General features: G+C 64.7%; 3 protein-coding genes across 5 annotated transcripts in view; 1 reads left to right on the forward strand and 2 right to left on the reverse strand.

Moving 5' to 3' along the window:
* Nucleotides 1–3162, forward strand: part of SARNP (SAP domain containing ribonucleoprotein) — a 27111-nt gene extending 23949 nt beyond the window's left edge. Inside the window, exons 10-11 of the mRNA XM_035308855.1 lie at nucleotides 943–1032; nucleotides 2455–3162. Coding sequence (XP_035164746.1) covers nucleotides 943–1032; nucleotides 2455–2496 — 132 coding nt within the window. The 3' untranslated portion in view covers nucleotides 2497–3162. The remainder of the gene's footprint in view (nucleotides 1–942; nucleotides 1033–2454) is intronic.
* Nucleotides 1–7856, reverse strand: part of LOC118155532 (translation initiation factor IF-2-like) — a 13939-nt gene extending 6083 nt beyond the window's left edge. The window contains exons 1-3 of one of the 3 annotated variants that reach the window (XR_004745906.1): nucleotides 5677–5691; nucleotides 3694–5006; nucleotides 1497–1499 (exon numbers count right to left, since the gene is read on the reverse strand). Coding sequence is in view for 2 of the 3 variants with exons in the window: in XM_035308852.1 (XP_035164743.1) it covers nucleotides 4270–5006; nucleotides 5677–5807; nucleotides 6958–7196 (1107 nt within the window). In the remaining variant the exon portion in view is untranslated. Of the gene's footprint in view, nucleotides 1–1496; nucleotides 1500–3693; nucleotides 5007–5676; nucleotides 6030–6957 lie in introns of those variants that run through there. The other 2 variants (XM_035308852.1, XM_035308853.1) reach the window with 2 other exon arrangements.
* A 3228-nt stretch (nucleotides 7857–11084) lies between these two features.
* GDF11 (growth differentiation factor 11) lies at nucleotides 11085–13037 on the reverse strand. The gene is made up of 2 exons (XM_035308854.1): nucleotides 12295–13037; nucleotides 11085–11654 (listed from the first exon to the last, which is right to left on the reverse strand). Exons 1-2 carry the CDS (start codon nucleotides 12601–12603, stop codon nucleotides 11274–11276), a joined length of 690 nt encoding a protein of 229 aa, XP_035164745.1. The 5' UTR covers nucleotides 12604–13037; the 3' UTR covers nucleotides 11085–11273.
* Between the last annotated feature and the right edge of the window lie 3173 nt (nucleotides 13038–16210).

Raw genomic sequence — 16210 nt, forward strand, 5'->3', positions numbered from 1 at the left:
CGTGCCGCTCGGACCACGGCCGCTGCTGGCCTCCCGCGGAGCTGGGGCTCCTTGGTGTCCCTCGTGTCAGGTGCCGCCGTGGGCGGGTTGTTCCCCTTCCTTCTTTGGGGTAAATCACGTTTACCTTCGGTAACATCGAACGCACCTTGCACGTACCTCGGCTGTACCCGGGGCAAAACCCCGCTGCTCTCTGCGCTCGCAGCCCGGACTGCAAACGGGTGCGGCTCAGTCCCGCTGCCCTGCGGGCAATCGGAGTGGATGCGGGTGGAGCACTGGGATTTGAGGCCCTTTGGAAAAAAAAATTGTACTAAAACGACGCCCCTGTGGCCCTCGTGGCACCCCATGAGTTTCTCGGTGGTGTTGGCAGCCCGCGGTTCGCGGGGAGGTGGCGAGATGCGTCCAGCGGGTCGGGGAGCGAGGCTGTGAGATGCACTTAACGGCAGGGGAGGGAGGAGGAACTGCAGCAGCAGCCAAGCAATCAGCTGGCCTGAGCTGTAGAAACCCAGAAGAGGCCAGAGCGAGGGATAAATGTACAGAAAATGGATGCGTTGAGGCTTTTAGGGCGATGATGGCTGGGGCTATTACCGCTGATGAGGACATCAGCGTGGGTGATGGCAGCAGAGATTAAAAAAAAAAAAAGCCTGCAGGCTCTTTGGAGAACCTCGAGAAAACAGGGACGGCTCTGGGAAATGTCAGGGGGGATTTTGCCTCGTTCAGGCTGGAAATAAATTAAAAGGGACTTGGGAAGATGGGGCGAGCGCCGAGCTCCCATCTCCAAATGGAAGCGTTGCCAAGAGAAGGGGCGTCGAGTGCAGCGGGCGGGAGGTCACCTGCGAAAACCATCAGCCGGGGCCGGCCCCTGGGGGCTGCGGCCCCTGGGGGGGACCTCGGGGACCTCGGGGCCATGCCAGCAAAATAAATTCCCATCCTTCTTTGTGCCAGAGTGAAGAAGACGAGAAGCTGAAGAAGAGGAAGGAGCGGTTCGGCATCGTGACGAGTTCAGCCGGGGCTGGAGCTACAGAGGACACAGAGGTGAAGTCCCCCTCCCGGGAGGGTGGGCAGCGGCCGCCGCAGGCGTCTTGCTGCTCCCCTTCCTTGTGCTCCGCAGCTCCCCGCGGCCTGGATGCTTCTGGGCCCTCTGCTCGTTGAGAATAAAGCCCCAGAGACTGCGTAGCATAATGAGGACTGAGATACTGACCCCGTTTCCAGCTTTTCTCCTCCGTGCTTTGTTCCGTCCCCTCGGCATTTCTCTCTGCCGTGTCTTTGGCCCATCTTTTAAATGTGTAACCTCCTCAGGGGCACGTTTGTGCTGTTTTAGGCTTTCCTCTGCTTTCACACCCTTCCGAGCCGCCGCGTGGGCTAGCGTGTCCTCCTCGGACACGGGGAGCCCCCGGGGAGCCCCACGTGCAGCTGGGGGGGGGCCGCAGCCACCTTCCCTGGCGCAGGCATCGAGCGCCCCGCTGCTGGGGGCCCGGGGGCTCCCCGTGGACGGGGACCCGCTCGTTAACAAACGAGCAACGGCTGCGGCAGGACGAGCTGCTGGGGCTCGGGAACTGCTTCCCCAGGTGGCTCCGGGCTTGGAACCAGAAGCGGGTTTCTCCTGCTCCCCCGGGAGCCACCTCGGCGGTCCAGGTGGGGCGCAGGGGCCTTTTTGTTCCGTTCTCAGCTCGCTGCAGAAGCGCCGCCCCGCGCGGAGCGGCGTTCCCAGCCTGCCGCCGAGCTTGGGAGAATGAGCCCCCGCGGCCCGCGCGGAGGGGGCGGCTGGGCTGAGGGATTCCATGCTTTTCCGTTAGGTCACTTGGAGATTGTGCCTGGAACAAAAAGGTCTTTTTACTAGTATTGTGTGCACTCAAATGCACCTTTCCCCTGGAGATTCTTGATTAGGGCTTCTGTTGCCCCCAGGCTATTTATCCTGCTAAAAATTAAGATTTATACGCCCCTCGTGTATCGGCTTAAAGGCATATCTGAGAGACGCAATAGTATATTTAATGCGTTTGAGTGTGTCCCTCTCACCTTTTCCATGAATAGGCGAGTGTTAACCCTTTGCCCTTTTACATTTCCCACCTCCCCACTGCCTGGAAGGGTTTCTAGGCCTCTAAAGTAGGCATTGTTCCCAGCTCAACCCTTTTGTAGCGCGTTGCCAGCAAGATGAAGTGACTTCAGCGGCACTGTATCTCAGGCACTGTATATTTCTGCTACTGGATTTGGGGGCTCTCTTTGTCCCAGGCTTAGAATAAAACCTTCACAGCTCCCTGCCAAGCGCGGCACAAACCCTCCCCTCCGACGGGCTTTGTGTCGGCGCGCTCGGGAAGGGGCTGGAGCTGCCGTGCACCGGCGTTGTTACCCACGCCGGGGTGCTAGGAAATCCTCCGCCAGGTTGGGCGAGGCTTGAGGAGGACTCCTTCGCTGGTCTTGGTCTTGAATTTTCTTCTATTTCTTTGTTTTTTTTTGCAGGCAAAGAAGAGGAAAAGAGCAGAGCGCTTTGGGATTGTCTGATGCCGGCCCTCCCTAGCTTCCCCCCACTTGCAGTGTGCCTCGAGTGCGTGCATACTCCTCCTCCCTTCTCTTTCCCCCCACTTTCTCTCACACTCTGTTCCTCTAGGTTTTAGTGATGGGTAGACAGGGAACCCCCCGTAGTTGTATGATTGTGCTACTTACTCTTTCAAGTTACGATTTTTTTAAAAAAGAAGTAGGGCAAAAAGAAGGAACTGTTCTTATCGCATCTTTGGTAGCCCGAAGTCCCGCAGCCTGGTCCTTCCCCGGCTGTCGTCGGCACGGCTCCGGGTTAAGAATTCACGGTTGCTGCGGGAGCGAGGAGCTGTTGGAAGTGTTTGGTGTTTGCTGTCTCGATGCTGCCTCCGTCTCTTGGTCCTCTCCTCCTTTACCTTGTGAAAACGCGCCCCGAGGCTCGGCGGTGTCGGCGGCTGGGACAAGGACGCTTCATCGGGAGAGCACGACGTGGGATGCGGGCTCCGCTCTGCGCCCCGGCAGGTTGTGTGGCGGGGAAGGATTTGGTCTCGTGTTTTCAGGAACGGAGGAGCAGTGGCGCTTTGGTAGCCGGCGCTCGGGGCAGTTTTGCAGCTGCCTTCCTTCCCAGGGTGAGGCTAGCAGGGATCGGCAGAGCGGGGGTGGCCGGTTAACCTTAGATCGAGACCGGTGTCCCAGAACGAGGAGGGAAGAGTAGCAGCGTGCTTGCAGACGGAGCCCGTTCTGACCGCGTCGTTTATCCGGCCCCTCTGGGGCTCCTGGCGTCTCGTGCTCGTTTTCCAGGTCTCCCTAAGGTCAGCGATACATTTCTCTCCTTAAACACAGCGGCAGAATCCCTTTGTCCGAGCGTGTTCTCAGGCTGGGTTTCATTTTCTCCTCTCTTTGCTTCAGAGCAGCTGGCGGGCTGGTTGACTCGCACACTTGCTGAAGAAGCCTCGCTCTTCTCCGAGCTGCCGGAGGGGGCGGGAGGGCACCGCTCTTGCCCTAGGACCTGCGTTCAGGGCAGAAGATCTCGGTCGCCGTGCAGAAGGCAGTTCCTTCTGCGTTACCCGGGACCGTTGCAGGGGCAAAACCTTGGCCGGGTCCCGCGGAAGGCAGCGCTGCCGCCGCCTGTTGCGGCATTTCCGAGGGCACCTCCGTTCTTAGGGGGCCGCAACGAGAATTCCTCGGGGAAGCGTCGGAGCCCGAGGCCGGTGGCCGTCGGACCGGCAGCGAGAGCAGCCGCCTGGTGCCCTTCCTTCCTTCTTTGTACGTAGAGAATGAGTTCCAGTTGCAAGCGTTCGTTCCCGCTACACCTTGTGCAGTGCTTTCCCTCGCACGGATACCTCGGCCCCAGGTATAGGCACAGGTCCAGGCCTCCGCTTGGATTTTTGGCTGGGCATTCTGGCTGAAACCCTTCTGTTGTCTGGAGACTTGCTGAAGTTGTAGGGTTTTTATTTCTGACTGTAACCTGTTCTCGGAAAGGCGTTTGCGTTGTCCACGCTCAGTTCCTTAGGATGTCAGAACAGCGGATGTCTGTACAAACGGAGCTTTTCAGAGGCTTGTACCTGATTCTCAATAAGCAATATATATATTTTTTTTAACGTAGAAGTCTTCAAACGGCTTCTGTTCCACTAATGTCTGCAGTCCGACTGCATGTGTGTGCCCTCAGTGACTCTAAGCAATACCTTGGACGTTTGTTTACTTTCCCAAAGGGCAGCTAAAAGCCACGGGGTCCGGGTTTCGTTGTGTCTTGGGTTGTTGGTGGGTGAGTGAATCGAAGCTCCCTTGCTCTCTCCCGATTTAATGTAATAACTTTATTCCGTTGGGTTTTTGTTTTGGTTTGGTTTTTGTATGCCGGATTTTGTAAGATGTATTTTCTATTTGGCTCACGATCCTTCTGCTGGTTATTTGCTTGAGATGTTTTGTAGTGTGCCAGGGCAAACACTGCATTTCGTTCTTGGTTTCATAATAAAACTGCTTCTCCAAGGCAATTCTGGTGTCTGTCGGTTTGATGCGCGGCCGCGCTCGGGGCCGGAGCGCGCGGTCGGGATGGAGCCGCGACGGACGGACGGACGGACGGATGTCGGGGCTGGAGCCGCTGAGGCACGTAAGGACAGCAGGGCCAGGGCTTCCCTTGGCTGCTGGTGTGGGTGCCGGGAGCCACGGGTGGTCAGAGAGCCGAGCGGGGATGGACAGAGCTCTCATGGCATCCGAGGCTTCGTCACAGCTGCTTCTCTGGGCTTCCAACCTCATCAAGCCGAGAACCAAACCCGGGGGGTCCCGGTGCCGTCCCCTTCCCAGAGCAAGGACGGGGACCTGGTGCCCGGCCACGTGTCCCGCGCTGTCCTTCCCATGGCGTGGGGCTGGGTCCAGCTTCTCCCCGTCCCCTCCCCTGGCCGGGGCTGAGCCTCCTTTGGCCGTGGCACCGCATCGGGGTGAGCTCCACGCGGGGCCGCGTCCCCAGCCCGCTCCCGGGGCCTTGCGCGGGGGCTGTTGGTGGAGGACGCCGCATCTTTCAAAGGCCGGGCTTTCCCCTCCTGGGTGCAGGGGAGAATCGTTCCAATCACACTGTGTTTAAAACACCACCTAATTTATTTTTCCTCTCCAAGCTGGGGGCTGCTCGTGACTAATTTGGGCTGAATAGGCGAAGAAAAAAAGCAGCGGGCACACAATGAGCGGGGGAAAGTGTGGGAAAGCGAGCGAAAGAAAAGGAGGGCCGGGGCTTGCAGCGTGAGAGCTGGTAACGCCGTGCAGTGCCCAAATTCAGCATGAAGTCACTTTTCACAGCAGACGCTTGGGCTGTAAATGCGAGTGGGACTATAGGTCAGGCCTGGGGGGGGCCGGGGGCGGGAGCAGCGGTGGGGCTGCGCAGTGTGGGGGCTGCGGAGGAGGTGGGGGCTCGGTGCGCGGGGGGCTCGGTCCCGAGCCGGTGCCAGCGCCCCTTCTCCCCGCGGCGCCCGGCCCTGCTCCCCGCCGCCTCCCTGGGTGGGTTGGAAGCGTCTTTTGTTTAAATTCAGGGAAATGAGGGGACAAAAGAGTGCAGCCCGGCGTGTGCGGGGGCGAGCGGAGGGGCTGCCCCCCACCTGCGCCACCGTGGGGCCGGTAAGCCCCTGCATGGGGCTGGGAGCGCGGGGCTGAGCCTGCGGCCGAGCCTCTCCACGGGGCTGCAGGAGGGCTGCCAGGACCTCGCTTTCCCTCTCCACTCACCGGTTCCGCGCTCCTTGCCCCGAGGAACCCAAGCGCTGCCCTTCCCGAGCGGTGGTGAGGCGTGGGGGCGGTCGGTGCCGTCGGCCCCCCGAGGTTTCCCTGCTTCAGTGGTGGTTCCACGGATGCATCCGCTGGGGGACAGGGGAGGACAGGGGACGCCCCGTGCGAGGAACTCGCCGCCCCGTGCCTGGGCATGGGATGCTTCAGGGACCTCGAGGACCCCACGGTCCCGTCCCCAAGTGCCGTGGCCAAGGGCTGAGCCACCCGGTCCCCTCCGGTGCTGCCGCTGCACCGTGCCCCGCGCCGGCGTCTCCCCGGGACGTGGCGAGGTCGGTGGATCCCAGCCAGGCTCCCTGTTGATGGTTTAATTACTGTGAATGCTGCGTGCGGGCAGTCTTGTTAGGCAGCGGAGGGGAAGGTTAGGGAGCCATATTATGTCATGGTGCAGCTGTGGGTGGTCGCCCCCGCACGTCCCTGTCCTAATTTGTCCCTCTCTCCCCCCCCGGCCCCAGCCCTGCCCTGGGTTTCGGAACTAGGTCAGCCGGTGGCCGGGGAGCCGCTGATGTGGGGTGCAGCCTCGGGGAGACGTGACCGGAACAAAGGTGCGCGCTCGTTAAACTCTTGACATCGTCCCCAAAACAAACAAACAAAGGGGGCCGGGACCTCGCGGTGCCCGTGCAGGAGCAGCGAGCACGTGGAGGTGTGGGGGTGCCCCGGACCTCGCCGCCACCGCTGTTTGGTGCCCCGGGCTCTGGTTCGGTGCCGGTGCCATTGCGCAGGTCCCGGAGCCCTCCGGGGGTTTTATCCATGGGAAAGCCAGGTCTGGAGGAGGCCGGGTGGGCTTCTTCCCCAGATCAGCGCAGGTTTGGTGTCCTGTGAGTGGCCGGGGCCTCAGCCCTGCCTGGAGCTGCCCGCAGCCGGGCTGGGCTCGGGGAGTCTCCAATGGAGCAAGCAGAGCTGGGGAGCAGCGGGGCAGCGAGGACGGGGGCACGCGGCAGCCGCCGAACGCGTCCCCAGGCCTTTGGGAAGGGACCTTGGCTCCGGCACAGGGAGCGCGAGAGCCGGGAAGCGGCGCAGCTCCACGGGGCCGCCGGGGCCTGGGACCTGGCCGACCCCGGGGCTCCGCGCTGGAGCCGAGCCCTCGCGCCTGGGCCCCGCTCGTGCCAAGAACCTCGCGGCTCCGTCCCGGCCCCGCGGCCGGCGACCTCAGCGCCCCCCCAGCTGCGCACCCCTGTCCCCCGCCGAGCCCAGCTGTAATTAGCTGCGACATTCTCGGCATACCTGCAGCTCCTAATGAGGCTCCATAAAGGCTGCCCGGCTCTGGTCTCCTCCGGCCACTTGTAAATCTCAGCTTTACAGCGTGGAGCGGAGGCAGCTGAGGCCGCCGGCGCCCACGTGCTCGGCGTCCCCTCCGTGGGGCGAAGGCGCCAAGGAGCGGGGCTGGGGCGAGGAGAGGCCGGGGCCGCACTGGTGGGATGGGGACGCCTCTTCCCGGCCCTTTTGGATGGGTTTGGGGGCATTTGCGTGCTGCCCGGCTGGTTCTCAGCGTGGTTTTTGAAGCACAGAGGCAAATGTTCATGGGGGGCTTGGGGAGAGGGGGGGAGACGCGATTCTGGCACCAGGACCGAGCGGGGCGCGGGCGTTAGGGCGGATTTCTTCCCCGCTCATCCACTGCTCCGCGGCCGGCAGCAGGGAGCGTGGGAAAAATGAGAAGCATCAGGAAACATATTTCCCGAGCCAGCCAAGGCTGGGGGCGCTGGATCGAGGCAGAGTCTCTCGAGGGAGGACATGGGGGGGCTGCGGGACGGGGCGCGTGGTGCTGGAGGGCTGCGGTGACGCAGGGACGCAGCATGGGGGCTGAACCCGCCGGGGACGGGGAGGCAGCGGTGGTCCCGGCGCGGGGCAGGGAGGCGAGGACCTGGAGGCCGGGGTCTCCTCATACCCCCCTGTGCCTCCACCAGCGAGTGGCACTGGGAGGGTTGGGGGTGATCCTGCACCCTGCAGGGAAATGGGGGCCGGGGATGGGGGGAGGCCATGTGGGCCCCCCTCTGCAGCATCCCTGGGTGTGGAGCTGGGCTCCTGGTGGGCGCCGTGGTGACAAGGAACCCAAGTGAAACGCGTTTCTCAGCAGTTTTCCCTTTTTTTTTTTTTTTGTTTTCCTCTCTTCTTTTTGGCTATATAAATTTTTATTGTACAAAAAGTCTAAAAAAAAAAAAAAAAAGGAACTGGGAAAGAAGCAGCGGTTAGTATACACCAGAGACTAACGCAAGATACAGAACGAACGTGATTTATACAACACGGTAACTGAGACGACCACTGAGCTTTTTTTTTCTTTTTTTCTTTTTTTTTTTTTGCCTTTCCTGTCGCTTCTCCCCAGATATTATTATTATCTTATTTTATTTTTTTTGCAGGGACGCCGGCGTGCCCGCTGCTTTCGGTTCCTGCTCGGCCGCATCCGTGCGCGATTCTCCCACGGGCGAGCGGTGGCCGCGCTGCATCCTCCTCCCAGGGGCGCAGCGTGCCCGCGTGTCCCCAGGATGGAAAATAAAAGGGGCGCTGTGAGTAAAGCCTCGGGTGTCGTCCGGAGCCCCTGAGGTAGGCAAGAGCACGAGGAAGGGGACTGAGCCCCTGCGGGGGAACCTCGCGCCGTCCCCGTCCCCAGGGGATTTGGTGGCACGGGGACAGGGGCAACTGCGCCGAGGAAGCGCGGGCGTGGGAGCACCTCGGCCGCGCGGCGCAGGGGATCCTGTACCAAGCCTCTCCTCCTTTCCTTTCCGTAGTGCAAATGGGACCCTCACCTGACGGGGGATTTCAGCACAGAGGCTCTGTCGCTCCCGCCCTCCAGGCCGAGCCTCCGGTGGCTGCGGGACGGCAACGCCGGGGCCCAGGGCGGGCTGGGACCTCCGGGCACGTGGGAGCCCCCAGTGCGGGACGGGAGCTGAAAGCTCTGAACGCTCCGATTTGTGTATTGTTTTGTTTTTAAATATTTTTTTTATTTATTTTTATTTTTTATTTTTTAATTATTATTATTTTTTGATGTTCAAGTGCTGTGTTTGGTCATGTGATTAAAAAAACGCCCCCCCTTCCCCCCCCCCCCCGACCACCAACGGCCTTTTGGTCATGCGAAGCCGCCACGTCCCCCCTCCCTCCCGTGGCCTCTGTCCTGAGCCGTCGCCCTCGCGAAGTCGCCGCCGCGTCCCCCCGCACCCCATTAAAAAACAGAACGAAACGACGAACAAACGAACAAAAAGAACCTAGGACATTACGCACAGTAACAATACACAGTGTAAATAATAACATACTGCTGGGGCTGCGCCGCCCAGCCCGCTGCCCTCGGTCCGGCGCTGGGACCAGTCCGCGCGGGGCACTGGTCCCAGTTCTTCTCCGGCGCCACCTGCCTGCTGCGGCCACCCCGGTGGGCACGGGGGCTTTTGTGGGAGCGGGGCCGGGTTTTGGGGCCGTGGTTCCCAATCCGCCGCCTCGCATGGCTCCGGGCTTGGCCGCCCCGGTGCCGCCGCCGCCTTTCGCACCCCAGGTCTCGTGGGCAGCACCGTGAGTGGTGCCCGGGGAGCAGCCGCGTTGTGCCGAGCGCGTGGGCACGAGGCTGTGCGGGGCTCGAGGCTGCGCTGACGGACAAGTGTCAGAGCACGCTCGGCCCTGCACCCTTTCCAGTTCACTCTGAAGCAAATTTTGGCTTTTCCCGGCGCCCAGCTCTGGGCGCTGCCGCTCCTCCGCCCGAGCGCGTCCTTGACCGGTGGCCGCATCCAGCGGTGTCGTACGCAGAGGGACGAGGTGATGGTGGCGGGCGCTGGGTGCAACCACGATGGGGACTGACGAAATGCCCCCTGAGTGCCACCTCTCCGGGACGAGCCCCCCCCCCCGGGGTGCTGCGGGACGCTGTTTCCCCCCCATCCCCTGCCGGCTCCGGAGGCGGCGCTGGCAGCCCCCAAAGGCACTGAAGAGCAGGGATTGGGGCTGCGGCACCGACCTCCCGCCCCGCAGCCGGGTTGGTGTTGGCGCTGGTGGATCCAGCCCTGTGCCGCCTCCCTCGTGCCGCTGAGGCCGGAGAGCGGCTGCCGAGCTCCGGGAACCCCACGCGCTCCGGGCCCTAAGTGCTTGGGGGGCTCCGGGGCAGCCTCGTCCTTGTAAGCGTTTGAGGGGCGCGTGGAGCGGGGGACAAGTGCTGAGCACCCCGTGTCCTCTGGCCAGGGCGCGTGTCCAACCCCTGAGCTGTCCCTAAGTGCTGCGTGGGGCATGGGGACGGCCCGGCCGGGGCTGGGGGGGTCTCTCCCCGCGCCCCCCACCCCACGGTACGGCAACCGGGGTGGGAGGACTGGGGTGCGGCGCCCGGCCGGAGCGCTCCAGCACCCTTTGGATAAGTGCTAGGGACGAGGTCCGGGGTCTTCCTCGTGCTGCCCCTGAGCCGGCGGCTTCCGTCCCGTGGATCCGGGGGTGGGGGGTGCGGGGGTGCCCGGTGCGTGGGGGACCGGGGGGGGTGCGGGGCCGGCGGCCGCCTGGCGCCAGGGCCGGTTGCATCACTGCGGCCGCGGAGGGGAGACGCCGGAGCAGCAGGGGCAGATGAACTCTTGAGAAAGCAGGATCCTGTTCTCATGCGAAAATAATCCAAACATCGAGGGCAGAGGGGGAGGCGAATGTGCCGCATAAGCGGAATTTCTCCCCAGCCAGAGCCTCCGTCCAATTCTGGCTGGTGCCGCCTCCAGATAACCCCGCACCGCGGCTGCCCCCCCGGCCGTGTCCCCCTGAGTCCCCCCAGCAGCGTCCCGCTGGGGCCAGATCTGCTCCAGGAGGGCAGGGGGGCAGCCGGGACCCCTCCAGCTGCGGGTGGCACAGGGCTGGGGGCACGCAGGGACCTCGAGGGCTGCGCCAGCTCCACCGTTGTGGTGCCCGGCGCGGCGATGGTGGCGCGAAGGCGGGGAGGAGGCAGCCTGGGGTGTCCCGTGGCAGAGCGCCGGCCAGGAGGGTCCGTAATAAATAAATAAATTAAAGGAGGGAGACGGATTCCTCCCGGGCCGGACCTGCCGCCTGCGCCCACGTGGCCGTGCCCCGGCGGAGCCGTCCCGGGGCCGGATCCTGCAGTCCTCGCTCCGAGAGGGGAACTGGGGCAGGAGCCTTCCCCCCGCTGTCAGCCTCGGATGTCACCTTCGCCGCGGGACGCACGGCCGCGTCCCCATCCCCGCTGCCGCCGGAGGAACGCAGGCTCCGCTCGTCCGCCGCGCCGCTGCTGTCTCCCCTCTGCTCTCCCCCGGGGCCAGAGGTGTCCGGTGGAGGAGCCGCGTGGTGCCGGGGCGGTGGCGGTGCCGGGGGGGCCGCCCCCTCCCTTCTCCGTACGTCTGCTTATTGCACAATGCATGTCGAAGCGCAGGTTTGGTGCAGCGTTTCTCCGCCGGATTGTTTTGTTATTATTATTCTCGCTCTCTTTCCCCAACATTCAAAGGAATTTCAATGCTTGTTCTTTGTATCTTTAAAAAATTATATAAAAAAAAATAACAACGACAACAAAAAAAAAAGTGGAAGAAAAGATGAGTTTGTTGGCTGGACGTGGGGCCCGGGGCGGAGGGGGCAGCACCAGCGGGGGTCTAAGAGCATCCACATCTGTCAACCACCATCCCCGGGATCTTGCCGTAGATGATCTGCTGCTTGTCGTTGAAGTAGAGCATGTTGATGGGGGACATCTTGGTGGGGGTGCAGCAGGGCCCCGCCGAGCCCCGGGGGTTGGCCTGCTGCACCAGGTGGGTGTGCGGGTACTTCTGCATGAACATGTACTCGCACTGCCCCGAGCAGTAGTTGGCTTTGTATCTCTTGGGGGCGATAATCCAGTCCCAGCCGAAGGCCTCGAAGTCGACGGTGAGCGGGTAGCGGCAGCAGCGCGACTCGGTCGAGTGTTCGTCGCAGTCCAGCCCCAGGTTCCTCCGCGAGCGCTTGTTGCTCTCCAGCACCCGCAGCTCCATGAAGGGGTGCTGGGGGGAGAGCGGAGCATCAGCCCTGGCCGCGGCCCCAGAGCCCTGCAGCCCCCTAGCCCTGCAGCCCCCTAGCCCCGTGGTCCCACTGCTCCGGCTCCCTGGCTCACACGGAGCCCCGCAGAGCTGTCCCCAGCCCTGTGGAGCCGTCACTGTCCCCACGGAGTTGTGAGCAGCCCCTTGGAGCTGTAACTGGTCCCATGGAGCTGTGACGAAGCCAGCAGAGCCATAACCAGCCCCACGGAGCTGTCATTGTCCCCAGGGAGCTGGGAGCGGTCCCATGGAGCCAGAACCATCCCCATGGGGTCAGAGCCACCCCCATGGAGCTAAAACCACCCCCATGCAGCCAGAACCATCCCCATGGAGCTAAAACCACCCCCATGGAGCCAGAACCATTCCTGTGGAGCTAAAACCACCCCCATGGAGCCAGAACCATCCCCATGGAGCCAGAACCATTCCTGTGGAGCTAAAACCAGCCTCATGGCCATGTCATCGTCCCCGCAGAGCTGTCACCAGCCCCATGGAGCTGCCCTCCCCACCCACCCCCATCCCCATTCCTCTCCTTTGCCCTCCAGCTCCCCAGTGCCGGCCGGGTCCCCCCCAGCTCCCGCGGGGCTCCATCCCCGCGGCGGGCACCTACCAGCCCTTCGGCCCCGGGGCCGAGCGAGGTGACGGCCAGGTCGTTGCCGTTGGGGTCGAAGGCGTTGATCTCGATGCCCCAGTTGTTCTGCGGCTGCTTGAACCAGTTCTGCAGCACGTGCTTGAAGTCGATGCTCTGCCAGTGCCCGATGCGGGAGTTGAGGTCGATCTTGAGCGAGCGGATGCGGATGTGGCGGCTGCCCTCCTCCGTCACCGGCTTGAGGCGGAGGATCTGCAGGTAGACGGTGGAGGTGTGCTGCACCGGCCGCAGGTACACCCACAGCTGCGCCTTCACCACCTTCGTGAACATGATCTTGGGGCTGAAGTTGAAGAAGCAGCAGTGGGGGTTGCCCTCGATCTGCACCACGGGGTCGGCTGCGGGAGGAAGGACGGGTCAGGGGTGGCCCCGGCTGCGCCCCACCGAGCCCCCGGCACCCCTGGGCACCCCCCTGCGCCAGGCCTCCCGCACGCAGGCCGGTGTAAACTCCTCCTCGGTCATTAGGAGTTGAAGGTCGGGTCAGAGGCCGCCCCGGGGGTCATTTCCCCTCGATTCGCAATAAGGTCCCGGGGCTGCCCCCTGACCCTGTGTCACCGGGATTCATGATCCCCTGCGGGGCCGCGGGGCCGGGCTGAGTGGGGCGGGGGGCTCCGGTCCCGGAGCACCTGCAGAGCCACCGGCTGGGGCTGCAGCAGCTCCTGGCCTCCCGTTGCCCACAGTCAGGGACCCGCAGCATCTGCAGCCGGAGACCCGCGGCAGCCCCTAGACGGAGCCCTGCAGCCTCCCTGGCCACAGACCCGCAGCATCCTCAGCCAGAGACCAACAGCATCCCCCAGGTGGAGACCCGCAGCCTCCCGGACCACAGACCCGCAGCAGCCTCGACCAGACACCCCGGTACGTCCCCCGGGCGCAGACCCGCAGCATCCCCCCGCCGTGCGCCCGCAGTCCCGGAGGGCAGCAGCTCAACGCGCGGCAAAGTGCCGAGAAGGGCCCCGTGGTGCTGAGCTCGCCCTGGCGCAGTGCGGGGGCCCTGGAGCTGCTGGGGAGGCTGCTTCGCCCTGGGACCACAGCAGGACCACCCCGCCTGCCCTGGGCAACGCTCTCGGGCATGGAGGCGAGGGCGAGCGGCATCCCTGGGGACAGGAACCCCCAAGCATCCGCACCCCCAGCACCCAGCCGCCCTCCCCCAGCCTGGCAGCAGCACCCTGGGTGGATCCGGCCCCGCGCCCGCCCTCCCCGCGCGCCCAACCACTGTGTGAAGTCATGGGGGGGGGGTTTCCCCCCCCCCCCCCCCCCCCCCCCGCGCAGCCCCCTCCCCCTGCCACGCACCGGTCAGGTTTAATAGCACCCAGCTGCAGCGCGGGGCCATTTGCTGCGCGCGAGGCCTCCCCGAACACATCGGGGTCACGACACCGGCCGCAGCCCCGGGAATGCCATCCATCCGCCATGTGGCCCGCGCGCTCCCCCCCCGCCGCGGCTCACATAAACCAAAGTGACAGGGGCTGGGGGGCCGCGGGCGCTCACCGCGCAAACCCCTCCCAGCAATTTGCTGTGCACAAGCCCCCTATTAAACCCGCGCTCCCCCGGGACCGGCCCCGAGCACGTTCCCCCTGCGCTGCCCCATCCCCTCCCTAGGGCACGCGGTGCCCCCGAGCCCTGGCGGCTTCGCCACCGGTGGCTGGGGGGACGTTGCCCCAGCACGTGCCGGTGGCCACCCCGAGGGGCTCTCGGTCCCCAGGGTCCCACAGCGAGATCCTCGGTGGATTCACGGGGTTGGCTCCAGGCTCGCCGCAGCCGGACCGCGGCAAGGACAGCTCCACTGGGGTTGTTTTTGTAGGGTCTCCAGGTGGGAGACACCAACACTGGAGGCGGTGCAGGACCCTGAAGCTGCGGCCGAGCCTCTTACCGCCTCATCCCGGCTTCCCAGGTGTTGGGGCTTCGGGGCGCCGGGGGGGGCCGCAACGGCTCTGCCACGCCGCGCTGCTCCTGGCACGGGGCTGCGGCGGTGCCAGGATGCTCGGCCCGTCGCTGTGGCAACGGGGGATAAAGGTTACCGGGACACCGGTCACAGCTGAGTATGTGCCGGGAGGGGGGCGGCCCCGAGCCCCCCGCCCCGCTCTTTGTTCCCATTGCGGAGGCACCCGGACGGATTTGGGGCTCCCCCTCCCCAAAATGCCCCCTTAACCCCTCGCCCGCCGCGGCGCCCCGGGGATACCCCATCGCCCCGCAGCGGGCCACGTGCCGGCGGTGCCTCCGCCACGACCGGCCCCGTCCCACGGCCCCCGCTCCCCGCTGACCTTGAGCGGCCCCGGTGCTGGCGTGGCAGCGCTGGCACGGGCACCCCCCGGCCCCTCGCCCGCGGGCCGTGCCCCCCGCGCCCCGGCCTCCATCGCCCCTCATTAAGCTGCCTCCACCCCGGAGGTCGCGGGGGTCAGGGGTAGCCCATAAATGGTTTTAGGACCCAATTAACCTTCCCGGGTTTCTTCTGCAGTTAAAAAAAATGGGGGGGTGAGGGCTGTGGAGGGTTGTGGCTTTGGATTAAACCCGGGGGGGTGGGGGGGGGGGGGGCCGGGGCGGGCGAGGGGAGGCCGAGAGCTTTATGGCTCCGCTGCCTACAAAGCCTTTTCCCTCCTTCTGTTCAGGAACCATAAAAACCCACACAATTGCCACGGGGAGGCAAAGAGGGAGGAAAAAATCATAATAATAACGGAGTGGCGAGGGGCCGGGGCAGCGGCCGGGGCAGGCCAGGCCCCGCGGCGCATCCGGCTGCGGGGCTGGGGCCGGGGCCGCGGGACCCCTCCGCACGCCGGGAGGAGGGGCCGCGCTCTGGTATTTATTTTGGGGGCCCCCGAGCTGTTAAGGGGAGGAGGGGGCCGGGGGGGGAGTGAGCGTTAACGCGGAGCGGGGAGGAAAACCCCAGCGTGTTGTCAATTTTATGGGTAATAAAATTTCAAAGCCGCCCGAGTCTATTAATGCCTGGGAAGGAAATTCGTCAGGGGGCTGGCGGAGGGGAGCGCCTCACACTTCCCTCCCTTCCGCTCGGCCTTCACACCCCGCCTGGCCCGGCCCCCGCCCCGGGGGTCCTGGGGGTCCCGGGCAGCCTCGGCCCATGGCTGGAGCAGGTGGAGCGGGGCCGGGACTTGGCAGGAGGACGCTCGCCCCCCTGGCACCTCTCCTCACCAGCACGGCCCCGTCCCTGCGCCCCCTCCCCGCAGCCGGCACCCACAGACGGACGGACGGAGCCATGTCACGGCAAAGCCCCCGCGCTCTGTCCCATCCCCGTAGCCCAGCGGGGACCCCGTGCAGTCCCCGCTGTCACCCTGCTGTCACCCTGCTGTCACCCTGCCACCACCCTGCTGTCACCCTGCTGCCACGTGCTGCGGCGGGATGCTGCTGGCACCCGGTGCCCCGTGGGGCTTGGGGACCGGGACATCACCGCGTCGCGGTGTCCCCCTGCTGTGGGCAGTGGGGCTTGGGGCTGGTCCACCAGGGGACACATCTGCCCGGCGCCCCGAGGCCAGCCCTACACCGGTGCTGAGTCCCAGAGTCAAGTGCTGGTGCCCAGTGCCGGTGTCAGGTCCCAGTCCCCCGTCCCAGTTCCCCCTTTGCTGGGTCCCAGTGCTCAGGGCAGTCCCAGTGCTGAGTCCTGGTACCTGCTGCCAGCACCCAGCGCCCAGTCCCACCACCCAGCACTGCCACTGCCCAGTCCCAGCACCCAGTGCCTGGTCCCAGCACCCAGTGCCCGGTCCCAGCACCCAGTGCCCGGTCCCAGCACCCAGTGCCCCAGTGCCCAGCAGCTGGTCCCAGTCCTTATAGTTCCAGTGCCCAGTGCCAGTGCCCTGAACTGGCTGCCGGCTGCGCTGTCCCGTCCCCGTGTCCCCAGTGTCCCCGTGATGCCCCCCCAGCCCCGTGGCCCCGC

This window comes from Oxyura jamaicensis, chromosome 33 (genome assembly GCF_011077185.1).
Source record: "Oxyura jamaicensis isolate SHBP4307 breed ruddy duck chromosome 33, BPBGC_Ojam_1.0, whole genome shotgun sequence".
Taxonomy (NCBI): domain Eukaryota; kingdom Metazoa; phylum Chordata; class Aves; order Anseriformes; family Anatidae; genus Oxyura; species Oxyura jamaicensis.

Excerpts from the sequence above, each read along its gene's own strand:
- GDF11 (XM_035308854.1), bottom strand. The coding sequence starts at position 12,603 with ATGTTCACGAAGGTGGTGAAGGCGCAGCTGTGGGTGTACCTGCGGCCG. Across the intron at positions 11,655-12,294 it reads GCCCCGGGGCCGAAGGGCTG|CACCCCTTCATGGAGCTGCG; the intron begins GTAGGTGCCCGC and ends CTCTCCCCCCAG.